This window comes from Engystomops pustulosus, chromosome 4 (assembly GCF_040894005.1).
Source record: "Engystomops pustulosus chromosome 4, aEngPut4.maternal, whole genome shotgun sequence".
Classification (NCBI taxonomy): domain Eukaryota; kingdom Metazoa; phylum Chordata; class Amphibia; order Anura; family Leptodactylidae; genus Engystomops; species Engystomops pustulosus.
The window spans coordinates 41,341,297-41,355,499 of NC_092414.1; the positions used below are offsets into that span (position 1 = coordinate 41,341,297).

Consider the following 14,203-nt stretch of genomic DNA (forward strand, 5'->3'; position numbering starts at 1 on the left):
CCACTACTATTTAATATATTTATTAATGATAATAAATTGGAATTAATTGCACTGCGTCTATTTTTGGAGATGGCACAAAGTTGTGTTGTGTAATACAGTCTATGGAGGAGGTTCATTGGCTGCAGGGTGACTTGGACAAACTGAGTGTTTGGTCATCCACTAGGCAAATGAGGTTCAATGTGGATAAATGCAAGGTTATGCACCTGGGGGCTAATAATCCAAAGGCAAAATAAGTCCTTGGTAGAGTAAATCTGGGAGAATCCCTTGTTGAGAAGGACCTGGGGGTACTAGTAGATCATAACTTGAATAACAACATGCAATGTCAATGATTTGCCTCTAAAGCCAGCAGGATCTTGTCATGTATCAAAAGTGGTATGGGCACCGGTCCATAAAAAGGATGCCCTGGAGCTGGAGAGGGTTCAACATTAGAGCCACAAAACTGATAAGGGGTATGGAGGGCCTCAGTTATGAGGAAATATTAAAACAACTAGATTTATTTAGTCTGTAAAAGAGACGACTACGAGAGGACATGATTAATTTATATAATTATATGAATGATCCATAAAAAAATATGGTGTTAAGTTGTTTCGGATTAAATAGAATCAAAAGAAGAGGGGTCACTGTCTCCGTCTGGAGAAATCAAGGTTTAATCACCAGAGGCGACAGGGCTTTTTTACTATGAGAACTGTCAATCTGTGGAATAGCCTGCCTCAGGCGCTGGTCACAGCAGGGAAAGCTTCAAGAAAGGTCTAGATGCCTTTTTACACCTAAATAACATTGTAGGTTATGTTATATAGAATTGTTTCCCCTTAATCCCTTCATCATCCAATCCCTTCCCTTCCTTGGTTGAACTTGATGGACATGTGTCTTTTTTCAACCGTATAAACTATGTAATGTCTGTTTTGTTCCTGATCTAAGAATAGGCCATTGTAACCAACATTTATCAGTCCAAGGGCCACATTCAATACTGCTCAACTTTTAAAGGGGCAGTATCATTAACCAGCTCCCTAGATTCACCAACAACCACGGTACAGCACAAAATGCCAACCCAGAAATTATAAATGCCACAGTAGACGAATAAATACCATCCAAGAAACTAAATAAAGCATTCAGAACAGACAATAATAATGCAGACCCCAGAACAGATAATAGTACTGGAAAGCCCGAGAGCATAAAACTACTAATAATGGGGACCCCCAGAGCAGACTAACAATACTGGAGACCCCCAGAGCAGGCAATAAAACTGACAACCCCATTATAAGACAATACTGGAGAGCCCTCCACAATACTGGAGACTACTGGAGCATAAACTAATAATACTGGAAATCTCCAGAGCAGACAAAAACATAAATAAATCCTTTCCTGGCTCCTCTTCTCTTCCCTGCACCACACTGCAGCTTCTTATCTCCTCTTTGTGCTGCTCTGCACTGTGTCATTTCAGGCTGCATCAGTAGCTAGCACCCTAGATTCATCAACAACCATAGTACAGCACAAAATGCAGACCCATATTTCTAAATGCCATAGTATAAGAATAAACACTGTGCCAGAAACTAAATACTGCATTCAGAGCAGACAATAATGGTGCAGATATCAAGAAGACTACATAGCAGGCTTAAAATACTGGAGACCCTCAGAGAATAAAACTGCTGATACGGGAGACGCCCCCAGAGCAGATTAACAATACTATAGACTACCCAGAGCAGATTAACAATACTGGAGACCACCCACAGCAGATTAACAATACTGGAGACCACCCACAGCAGATTAACAATACTGGAGACCCCTCAGACCACACAAACAATATTGGAGACCCCCAGAGTAGACATATATAGATACTGTAGATACCAAGAGAAGACAATACTGGAGACCCATAGAGCATAAAAAATCATCCTCTTTCCTGGCTCCTCTTCTCCACACTGCAGCTTCTTGTCTTCCTTTGTGCTGCTCTGCTCTGTTTTCTATTCTGGTTGTGTACGGTGGCATCAAGCCCCAGAGAAGAACTGTACAGCTGACAAATACTTACCACTCCTGGGTCCTCTCCTGGGGGTGCTCTGCACTGGGTCCTGAACTCAACATATGCAAGTAGTGTCAGGAGTCAGAACACAGTGCAAAGCGGCAGACCATCCCTTCTTCAGGTATAGTGATAAAAAAATGGAAAAAAGTATTCTTTCTAAAAAGTGATCTAAACTGTCAAACACCATTATTACATATTGAAATGTCACACCACAAAAAGTCAAAATCAGTAGAAAAATCACTGCATCTGTAACTTGTACAATAAAACCAGACCATTACTGTACTCACATGTTGTGCAATGTAAAGAACAAGCCTAAAAATCCTGCCACAATTTATTATTTCTGCTCATCTTGCCCAAAATAATTAAATACAAAATAATAACCCTCCCCCCCCTTTTCATAGTAGCAATAAAAATAATGCCATCACACTAAGCCATAGAATAAAAATATGCTAAAAAATATATACTTAAAGGGGTATTCTCGTCTGGGCACTCACATTCAGTTTCATTAATCTTCCATGTATAAACATTTCTTCAATTAGATGTTATTAAAAAAAATGTTCCTGTGTGAAGATAATTTCTCATAAATGTAGCCATGTTGTCCCATAGAAACGAGATGGCTTCCTCGGATGCGGCCACCTCTGATGGAGTGAGTGCACAAAGAAACAAAAGGTTATTGTATATAAAATGTCCTGGAGTTACTACATGTCGCACAGCCACCCTGTGGTAATGATCGCTTAATCCAGGTGGTCCGGCAGGACTCTATAGTGCAAGTCTGGCCACCGCTGTCAGAGTGTGGGGTGGTCGTATCCGAGGAAGCTATCTGGTTTCTAAGGGACAACATGACTACATTTATGAGAAATTAACTTCACACAGGAAAATTTTTTTATTAACATCCAACTGAAGAAATGTTTACATAAGGCAAATGAATTTAATTAAATGTAAATGCCCAGATGGGAATACCCCTTTAACTTTAAAAATATAGTGCATGTGCAATACGGTGAACAACTAAAAAAAGATGTTAAAAATAAATGATTAACTACATTTTTTTTGCCTCCGCTCCAGAATGAAATAATTGTCACTGATACGGCCAAAGTGACGTTACTGATAAAATGGCTTCAGTAATGGAAAAATAATAACTGTAAAGCTTATAAAGCTAACAAAAATGGACAAAATGAAGGGGCTTTTAAAAGAAATATGTAAACTGTGCAGTGACCCTGGGTTTTGTGTTTACAAGGGAAGAACACCACAATTAACCTAATCTTCAGTTCTCAGTGTTATTGGGAGTTGGGATTAGGTATACCTTGTATTCTCCACAAACCTTTTGAGGCTTTCTCTGTTCTGGTATCTCAAATCTGTTATTATTACATAGCACCTGAAAACTATACCAGCAAAATGTGCCCACCAAATGCTCAATGGCGTCCCTTCCATTCTACCTGTTTTTTGCCTTAACAGGGTTTAACGTCCAAAATGTAGGGTTTTTCTATACTCAGAAGGAGATTTTGCAGTGTTTTTTTCCTTGTAAATTTATGTATTATTAGAAAAATACAAATAGATGCCTTAAAGGACATCTACCACCAGGTTACTGTGTTATAACTAGGCTGCTTGTTCTGTCTAGGGGATGGGACTGGTTTTTTACAAGTTTTCTGGTGTCTTTTATAACGAAATCTGGCTGTTTTTTACAGTCTCACCTTCCCCCTCCTCCTCCCTCAGCACTTTTGCAATGAGAAGAAATGTATACGATGCTAGCTGTACATTGCCAAATAAGGTAGAAAAGTGCTCTTATTGTAAATATTATAATGGAATGCTAACATTTTCCTATATTTCTTTCAGAAAAAGAAAGGTGTCATCTTTACTGTCAGTCAAAAGAAAATGGTGATGTAGTGTACATGAAAAGATTAGCACATGATGGAACACAATGCTCATATAAAGATTCTCACAGTATCTGTGTTCGTGGTGATTGTCTGGTGAGTAAATACATGTTAACGTGGTATTATGAAACACTTCGCCACAATATTATTTTCTTGCATATTTTCATATTATTCTGATTTAGTCTTTTCCATTGATTCTTAAAATCCAATCACCGATTGGAGAACAAAATAAATACTAGGAATAAACTTTTGCCGCTCAGCGACGTTTGATCCATCATTGAGCTTTGCAAATTAACACTCAGTGCTCAATTTCACTCAGGATATGTTCTGAAATTAACAACCAATATCACTAGCTGGCACTGTAATTCTACTGTAGATAGGGACTTCATTCCAGTGTCTAACTGATGTGAGTAGTAGATTTGGTACATTCTACATAGTATTAGGCATGTTGATAGGGATCAACTATTACATCAGTTCACCTTTGCCACTACAGGTTCTCAGTGTTAAGTTAGAACTTTCTTGCAACACTAGTCCCAACTGCAGTTTGTTTTTTTAGGTAGGAACTAGTATATTAAAATTAGGAGGATAGCCCCACCCAAACATGTTTTGCCACTGACGTCATGAGGGAAGAATGGGGTTATTATTAGGTCTCATATATGGTGTTCTAAAATAAGCACCTCTTTGTTTCTTAAGTTGTTTGAACAGACTGTTACAGAGGTTCTGTCCCAAATAGACATCCTTTTTCCCTTCCCCTCTTTGAAAATTCATTGTGTGTTATGTGCAGCTCATGGATCTCATAATCTCTCTTTTTCTCTGTCAAATAGGATGTTCAGAAGCTAAATAAAATTGTAGATAAACCTGCACCCTGATAATCTAAAAACATTGTCGGCACACAGCATCTCACAGCACAGAGGAATCATGAAGTGTTTGCTTAGAGAGTCTCCGCCCTCATTTTAGAATTTTACACTTAACATTACTGAGAGTTATAGGAGCTATAGGAGCACTAAACCTGAGTAAAATTGTGTAGTAAGAGGGTAAAAAATATCTTTATTGTGAAAACATCACTTAAAATTTGAGAACTTTCTTTCATGGAAAAACCCCTTTAAAGCACATAAAGTATCTAGTAAATGTTAGTTTTATTTGGATTGTAAGAGTGTCTGTAAAGCAGATTATTTCACATTTAGTTACTCTTTGGGAAATATTTGTAAAACTTCACAAAATAAAAATGTCAGATTCACTTGATAAAACAGCTTCAAAAATTATGGTTTTTAATACAATAAAATGGGTTATTTTTCTAGACAGGTGTGGAGGGAAGCTAAATCTTTGTCTGGATGGTAGAATGTGGATATGCAGGGTGAAATGGTGAATCTGATACAATTTGATCCTACTTCATCTGTTCAAGTTGGAAGGGGCTGATTGTTGGAAGTGTTCAGGAGTGCGATTTCTTTAACACTTCTTTAAAAAGAAATATATAAGAAAATGTGTTTCCACCAGTAGGTCTTCTACTTAACCACAATGCAAGAAAATGTCCAATATAATGGAGTCTTAATCGAAAAAAGAATCAAGATAACATAAAATATAACCTGGAAATGTGCATAGCCCCATAGCAATTAAATATCCTGAAACGCATATAAAATCGCAAATAAAATTGCAAACACAAAGGCAAAACAGGTGTATATAAATCCAATATCTCTAATTTTGCAAAATAATAACACATAGATTCAACAAGGTGCTGGAAGCATTCCTCAGAGATTTTGGTCCATATTGACATGATGGCATCACACAGTTGTCGCAGATTTGTCGGCTGCACATCCATGATGCGAATCTCCCGTTCCACCACATCCCAAAGATGCTCTATTGGATTGAGATCTGGTGACTGTGGAGGACATTTGAGTACAGTGAACTCATTGTCATGTTCAAGAAACCAGTCTGAGATGATTCCAGCTTTATGACATGGCGCATTATCCTGCTGAAAGTAGCCATCAGATGTTGGGTACATTGTGGTCATAAAGGGATGGACATGGTCAGCAACAATACTCAGGTAGGCTGTGGCGTTGCAACGATGCTCAATTGGTACCAAGGGGCCCAACGAGTGCCAAGAAAATATTCCCCACACCATGACACCACCAGCCTGAACCGTTGATACAAGGCAGGATGGATCCATGCTTTCATGTTGTTGACGCCAAATTCTGACCCTACCATCCGAATGTCGCAGCAGAAATCGAGACTCATCAGACCAGGCAACGTTTTTCCAATCTTCTACTGTCCAATTTCGATGAGCTTGTGCAAATTGTAGCCTCAGTTTCCTGTTCTTAGCTGAAAGGAGTGGCACCCGGTGTGGTCTTCTGCTGCTGTAGCCCATCTGCCTCAAAGTTCGACGTACTGTGCATTCAGAGATGCTCTTCTGCCTACCTTGGTTGTAACGGGTGGCGATTTGAGTCACTGTTGCCTTTCTATCAGCTCGAACCAGTCTGCCAATTCTCCTCTGACCTCTGGCATCAACAAGGCATTTCCGCCCACAGAACTGACGCTCACTGGATGTTTTTTCTTTTTCGGACTATTCTCTCTAAACCCTAGAGATGGTTGTGCGTGAAAATCCCAGTAGATCAGCAGTTTCTGAAATACTCAGACCAGCCCTTCTGCCACCAACAACCATGCCACGTTCAAAGGCACTCAAATCACCTTTCTTCCCCATACTGATGCTCGGTTTGAATTGCAGGAGATTGTCTTGACCATGTGTACATGCCTAAATGCACTTAGTTGCCGCCATGTGATTGGCTGATTAGAAATTAAGTGTTAACGAGCAGTTGGACAGGTGTACCTAATAAAGTGGCCGGTGAGTGTATACATTCTTTAGAATATGTAATCACAAAGTTCTGACTTGGGGATGGATGCTTTTTGGAGCACCACAAGTATCAAGTTATATTCTGTGAAGATCCACGAGGTATTGACACGTTCTGGTAGGCGCTGCTGCACAGTGAATGGATCGAACTCTTTTTATTCAGAACAAGGGAGCCCGGTGTCCACACATTATATAGCCAGAAGGGTCGTCTTTAGGTTGACCGCTGTTGTTAAGCAGACAAATCTGCTTCATCAGTCATCCAGTTTTTTTCCTGTTTCATCAGAAATATAGAAAACAAAATACATGCAGGTCACATGGCCCTATGATCCAAACTCTGACCTCATACATGCAGCTCTGTGCACTGCTTACCCTTCAGGTCATGTGATCATGACATCTTCATTTGGATGATGTTTCGCTGTGTGTGTGTCATTTTATTTTGTAATTCTTTTGTTGTTAACTTTTTTTATGCACTGAACAAATTTTTGTAATTAAAGCTTTTCACTTTAATTTTTGTCCCTGTATGCTCTGCGAACTCATAGCCTTGTGAAGTGTGGTTAGCTGTGTGACTGCTAGAGAGCTGAGTGTGCATGTCTAGTGGTGGTCAAGTGGTCAAGGTTACTGCTTGAGAGCAAGAGTTGATGTAGAGTGGGATACTTATTGGTCCCAGTATAAATTGCAATAAGTGGTGGCAGCGGGTCTGGAGTGCTGGAGCTGTATGAGGTGTGATTTATGCTCAATTTGTGTTCCGAGTGAAAGGTGAGCGCAAGTTTGAGTAGGCTAAATTAACCCGTACAGTTGTACCCCACGTCAGGTGACGAGGCGGCGGTGTCCTCGCTGTGACAATATTTACTTTTTAGTGTATATTGGACAGTTTCTTGTATTGTCGTTCAGTATAAGACCTACTGGTACCAACACATTTTCTTCTAAATTTCTGAAAGAAGTCCTAAACAGATCACATTCCCGAATCACCTCTTTACCTGAGATACCCAGGTCACAATGCGGGTCTCAAACTGCGTTGTGACACTTCCTTTCAGAAAAAACATTCTATCCTATGGTTTAGAAATGTCCTTTTTCTTTAAATACCTACAGCTCTGTCATGCCCTGATGGCTCAATTTCCACACCCATTGACTCCTATATCTGCCAACAAATCAGAACTCTGAGCCCTTGGGGGCTGGTGTCTGTTACACACCCCTATGGGTCATAGATAAGTGGAAGACCCATGTATAAGACAAGAGAACGCTCCGTTATTAATATAAAGTTATATCTAATAAACCAGTCTTAGTTTACATGTCCACACATGTACATGTACTGGAATAATGCTCCTATAGCTAAAATTTGGGAGGGATGCAATTTCGTTTTTTCTTGGGCCTCCTCTCTAGCCCTATATCTTGCAACCATGCTATAGTCCTTCTTGGGTTGATGATGACCCTATTGCTTACCCTGCACTGGTATGCTCCTAATAATCACACTCTCCATAAATTTTAACATGTTTGGGGAATATGATCTTACTCTCCTACTACTAACTATCCAGCCAGCCATATACCGATCCTGAGCTTTTTGTTCTTATGTTCAACTGACGCGTTGTGGAGTGCAACTGTAGCTTGAATGCATGCGCTGCTGTAATGTTTTCTTTTTCTTTTTCAATAAACTGAGTCTTCTACCCTGAAAAGCATATCTCAACTCTAAAGACCATTTGCCTCATAAATCAATATTTCTATCTAATGAATGTTTCAACTTAAAGCAAGCTAATTACTGTTGTATCAATTTTTATACAGAAAGTTGGTTGTGACAAAGTGATTGGGTCATCAAAAAAAGAGGACAAATGTGGAAGTTGTGGGGGTGATAATTCTCATTGTAAAATTGTCAAAGGAACGTTTACAAGAACACCCAAAAAACAAGGTAGAGTAATTGTAATGTATTTGTACTGTAAAATTATAGCTGTTCAATAATTATGCATCCTATTAAAATGTAGCCATCAGTAGCGTAACAATACAGGTTTACTAATGTATAACACTGGTGACCTCCCCATCTTTGGAGATTATTCACCTTTAAGTGTCAGAAGTAATAGTAAGTCTTTATATAGTCAAGAAACTGAAACTGAAGAGAAATATGCAGATGAAAGGGTTACCACATTCACACTAAATCAAGAGCTATCATATGTTATGAATAGACCATAATTACTTGTACTCACATTGTAAAACTGATATACATACAATATGTTAGAGGTCTCTACTATACATAGACCTAAGCCACTGTATCTAAGCTGCCATTATAAAGGCTGCTACTTTACATAGTGCTGTGGGATCTAAGCTGCTTTATAAAATGAGTGATATTAAAGGAAAGCTGTCATCAGGGATCTAATTTTCACTATAGACAGACTGCAGAAGCCCATGGCACCTGAATTGCAAATATGCCTTCTTGCCTTCTCTGCATTACAATTTAATTGTGTGTTTAAACTTACCTTGCACCCTCATACAATCCTAGGGCTCATTCACATGGCCGTCTGCGGGGATGTACATGCGGCCGCATGTACTTCCCCATAGATGGCAATAGCGGCACGGCACAGATACTCTAGCATGCTCTATCATTCGGCGTGTGTGCGGCCGTGTGCCGCTATTCTCTATGGAGGGAGGTGACGGTATGCCGCGTGTGAATGTACACAATGTGTAGTCCAAGGGCTTTGGTCTGGATTTATTGCAAAAAACAACACGTGAATTGTCTGTGCTGCTAACTTCTCAGCTCTCAGCCCTTGTACAGCTCCTTCTTCCCCCACTGATGTCAGCTCACCACACTGTGAGCTCTGTTCCTGTGAAAGGGCACAAAGGTGAGAGCTGACGAGTGAGCAGCACAGACCATTCATGTGTTGACTTTTTCTAACCATGATGCAATTCAGAGTTTGTGGAGAGCAATTTTCACCATGAAAGTTGGTATACTAAACAAAAAAAAAAAATTTATAATTTAATTAAAATTTATTTATATTAGTATTTCTATGCTGTTCCATTAATTATTTGTAGTCCTTTTACATTGAATTATATTGCACTGGTAGTATTTAAGTTCTTTAAAACCTATTATATTTCCTGACAGGTTACATAAGGATTTTTGAAATTCCAGCTGGAGCTCGACATTTGCTCATTCAAGAAACTGAATCTTCTGCTCATCATATTGGTAAAAAAGCAAAGTAGAAGAATTGTCCTTGTTATAAAACATGTTACATGTTATATGTAGATTGGGTTCTACCAATATTCACAATACGCACTCTGTACAGTGCGATGCACGTGGAGCAGCAGACATCGCTAGATGTCATCAATCCATAATGCTTGGTTTTAAAGCTAAATCACTTAAATGAGGACTCGTTTTGGCTCGCTGCTACAATGTAATTCAAACATCACAATACAAAGCAAATCTGAACCTTCCTGTTGATGTCTTCTCCTCCAGAGTACCCACCCTTGGGGTCTGATGCAATGAACATGGGCGGTCCTTTGAAACTCATTCAAGTTTGATTTCAAATCTAAAACATAAGAGAATGATAAAGGAATCTTAATAAAGTATAATTCATAATACAAACATCAAATGTGTAATTAATCTTAGATGACATGAATCAAGTCATATTTGTAATATTGTTTTCATGGATTAATCCTCTAGGTTCCAATGTATCCAATGTGTGGATTCAATAAGCTTCACGGTGTTGGAGTATAGTTTTGATACAACCACCTCTTCTCTGTAATTCAATCTGCTTAATGATTTGGTATTTGAGTTGTTTAATGAAATGTACATTAGAGTGAAACTCATAAGGAATGGGTAGACCCAACCCTGGCTTTTATGAGTTTAGGGTCGGCAGACATTTTGTCTCCTCTCTGCCTCTAGCCCCCACCCTTGTATTTCAAGACAAGCTCAAACAGACACATAGACTTCCTGACGGCAAAAAAGCTGCAAGCTGGAGGCAGATAAGTTTTTTATTCTTGGAAGTGGGCGGGAGGCACATCACATCTGACTTTATGTTGTGGCAGAGCACAGATGTAGCAGTGCTAAGATTGTAATAGGCATCTCATGGAGCTCATCATCTCTCATCTCTCTTTCTATGCGTCAGTTACTTGTACAATGTTCAGAAGCGAAATTAAAGTTTAAATGAACCTTGTACACTGATAATATAACCACATTTTCACACTGTATCTCATAGCACAGAGGAATCATAATGTGTCTGCTTAAAGTGTCCCTGTCCACACTCTGGAATTTTACACTGACCAGCCTAGGGAGTGATACTAGCTAAAACAACAATAAAACTGAGAAAATGTAAATTAAGGGGTTAAAAATAATCTTTATTGTATAAACATCACTAGGGGGTTGAAATGTGAGAATTTTCTTTCATGGGCAAACCCCTTCAAGTATATTACATCTAAACTTTTACCTTCTAGGATTGTCCAGTATGGAGATGATAGAAAATATCCTCTCACATCGCATTAGAGCTTTGTGAGCAATTCAGGCAAAGGGAGGTATTGGGTCTGCGGACCGCATTTCCGTCGGATTTCCTAAACTATTTCCGATTTACGCCGCATTTAACGGGTTTTTGGCGCACGTGATTGAATTTTGGCAGAAATGCGCCAACTTTCATGCGACACAAGTCGGAGGGGGGCATGGCCATCGGTCAACCCGACTGATTCGGACTAAGTGTGGGACTTAAAATTCAAATTGTGTCGCAAGATATGCACTTACATACACCGGGAAGAAGATGGTGATCTCTTGGGGACCTAAGCGGGGAAGTGACACATGCAGGATATCGGGCGCACGATTTTGGTGAATCTCGCCGGACTTCATCCTCGTTGAACAGTCCGGATCGGGGATTGCAACAAGACCGGGTAAGTAAATGTGCTCAATTGTGTTTTCTACTGGATAAAAATGTCTGACATGGAATTTTAAATTTGGTGGTTTCCTATTGCAAATCTGCAGAGGATTCTTAAATTTCTCTAAACACAAATCCACCAATCTACACATTGGATGCAATGGAACCTAGAGGATTAAACCTTCTAATTAAATTTACAAATATGACTTGATTCATGTTTTCTAAGATTTCTGACATATTTGTTGTTTGCATAATGACTTATACTTTATTAAAATTTCTTCATCATTCCTTTCTTTTTTAGACTTGCAATCAAACTTGAATTATTTACAAAGGACCTCCCATGTTGATTACATCACACCACAGGGGCGTCTAATATGGAGGACACAGTTGTCAAAGGCTTGAGAATGAGGCTAACCGCGTCCTGCTATATTTTAATCATTTAAAGAAGAGTAGAGAGGGAATGAAATGGTTAAATGTCCATCCATCATTCCTGACACTAAAGACTGTATTAATGTATCCATACATTAGATTCTGGCAGCATAGATTTTATTACCGTATCCAATATACTTCGGCACATATCCCATTCTCAGTTGACTGATGATAGATGTGTCCTGCTAACCAATTCCTGAGGAACTATGCTCCTCAGGACTAATTTTGTTATAACTCTATATGTAGCGGCAATAGAGAGTTATAATAATTGTAGTCTGGGTAATTCCAGCTACATCACCAGAGTGCCTCAGAGCACATTGTGTAATCATTTTTCTTTAACTCACCCATATAATACAGTCCCCACTCATCGGCACTGTATAGGGAGTGAATAAATTATAAGACAAGGTGCTCTGAGGTGCTCCAGTAACATAGCCGCAGGGCCCCTGGCTGCAGCTCCCGAAAATTGCACAGCAAAATTGCACATTTATCTTAAATCACGGGTGTCCCTGCGATCCATTCCTCGGATCGCAGGCACACACGTGCCCCTCTCCGTGTCGGCGCTGCCCCAGTCCCTGACCTGCACTCACACTCCTGCTCCCGACCCGGCTAGGCCGCGTACGTGCGCCCTAGTGCTGCACTGATTGTCCCGCTTCCTCATCGAGAAGGATAAATTGAAAGCATACCTCGAAGGATAAATGCAGGCAGAAGGGTTCTGTTATTTATGTTCATAGCACCTTTAACCCCTTAGCGCTCCGCGCCGTAGCTGTACTGCGCAGCTTCCCACTATTGGCGCTCAGCGCAGTACAGCTACTGCGCGAGCGCATACTATTTTAGAATTGTCACCACGTCGCGAGACGTGGTGACATCGGGCTGAAATTTGGGTGACAGAGGCAGGAGGAGTTCCTGTCTCCGTCACCCGACCAATCAAATTGGTCCCGCCCGCCGATCGCCGTGATTGGCCAGTCAAACCTGACTGGCCAATTACAGCGATTTTAGGATAAAAAACGTGCTTTTAGCACTTTCCTCTTCCTCCAGCGGCACCATTTTGGTTTGGTATCGCTGGAGAGAGGAAAGAGCGTTACTGTGTGCACCAAAATACACTTTTACACTATAAATAGTGTTCTGATCCTTATCTGATCCCTATTGTTCCCTACAAATTCCCATCCTATCTGTTTTTTCCTGTGTCCTGTGTGTTCCCTGTGTGATCGCCTTGTGTGATCCCACGTGTCTTCCGTTTTTCCCTGTCTGTCCCTTCTGAACCCAAACGCACTTTTCAGTGCGCTGTGTTAGCGTTGTTCTGCACTGGACGCACTTTTCAGTGCGCCGTGTGAATAGCGCTGCACAGAATCTTTAGCAATCTTAGCGGTAGTTAGTTTGTCTTAGGGCAAGCTAGGTGCATTTGTAGCGCCTTTTTGCGCGGTGCACATAGGTTTTTTTTCGGTGCCTGGTAATATTTTTTTCCAGAACGCCGTAGGTGTACCCGTACATAGCTACTTTTTGTGTGTGCCATCTGTGCGGCTGGTCCGTGTGGCTTGGTGTGCATTATCTTTTTTTTTTTGTGTGCTATCTGTGCGGCTTGTCCGTGTAGTTTAGTGCGCATTATTTTTTTTGTGTGCTATCTGTGCGGCTTGTCCGTGTAGTTTAGTGCGCATTATTTTTTGTGTGTGCCATCTGTGCGGCTTGTCCGTGTAGTTTGGTGTGCATTACCTTTTTTTTTGTGTGCTATCTGTGCGGCTTGTCCGTGTAGTTTAGTGCGCATTATTTTTTTTGTGTGCTATCTGTGCGGCTTGTCCGTGTAGTTTAGTGCGCATTATTTTTTTTGTGTGCTATCTGTGCGGCTTGTCCGTGTAGTTTAGTGCGCATTATTTTTTGTGTGCCATCTGTGCGGCTGGTCCGTGTGGCTTGGTGTGCATTATCTTTTTTTTTTGTGTGCTATCTGTGCGGCTTGTCCGTGTAGTTTAGTGCACATTATTTTTTGTGTGTGCCATCTGTGCGGCTTGTCCGTGTAGTTTGGTGCGCATTATCTTTTTTTTTTTTGTGTGCTATCTGTGCGGCTTGTCCGTGTAGTTTAGTGCACATTATCTTTTTGTGTGTGCCATCTGTGCGGCTTGTCCGTGTAGTTTGGTGCGCATTATCTTTTTTTTTTTTGTGTGCTATCTGTGCGGCTTGTCCGTGTAGTTTAGTGCACATTATTTTTTGTGTGTGCCATCTG

The 14,203-nt window shown here is 40.4% G+C and overlaps 1 protein-coding gene across 3 annotated transcripts in view; it reads left to right on the forward strand.

The window, feature by feature from the left end:
* LOC140126382 (A disintegrin and metalloproteinase with thrombospondin motifs 2-like) overlaps nucleotides 1-14,203 on the forward strand; it is a 347,949-nt gene that overhangs the window by 249,035 nt on the left and 84,711 nt on the right. For all 3 annotated transcript variants that reach the window (XM_072145781.1, XM_072145779.1, XM_072145782.1), the window contains 3 exons: nucleotides 3,845-3,978; nucleotides 8,501-8,624; nucleotides 9,810-9,890. In XM_072145781.1, coding sequence (XP_072001882.1) covers nucleotides 3,845-3,978; nucleotides 8,501-8,624; nucleotides 9,810-9,890 — 339 coding nt within the window. The remainder of the gene's footprint in view (nucleotides 1-3,844; nucleotides 3,979-8,500; nucleotides 8,625-9,809; nucleotides 9,891-14,203) is intronic.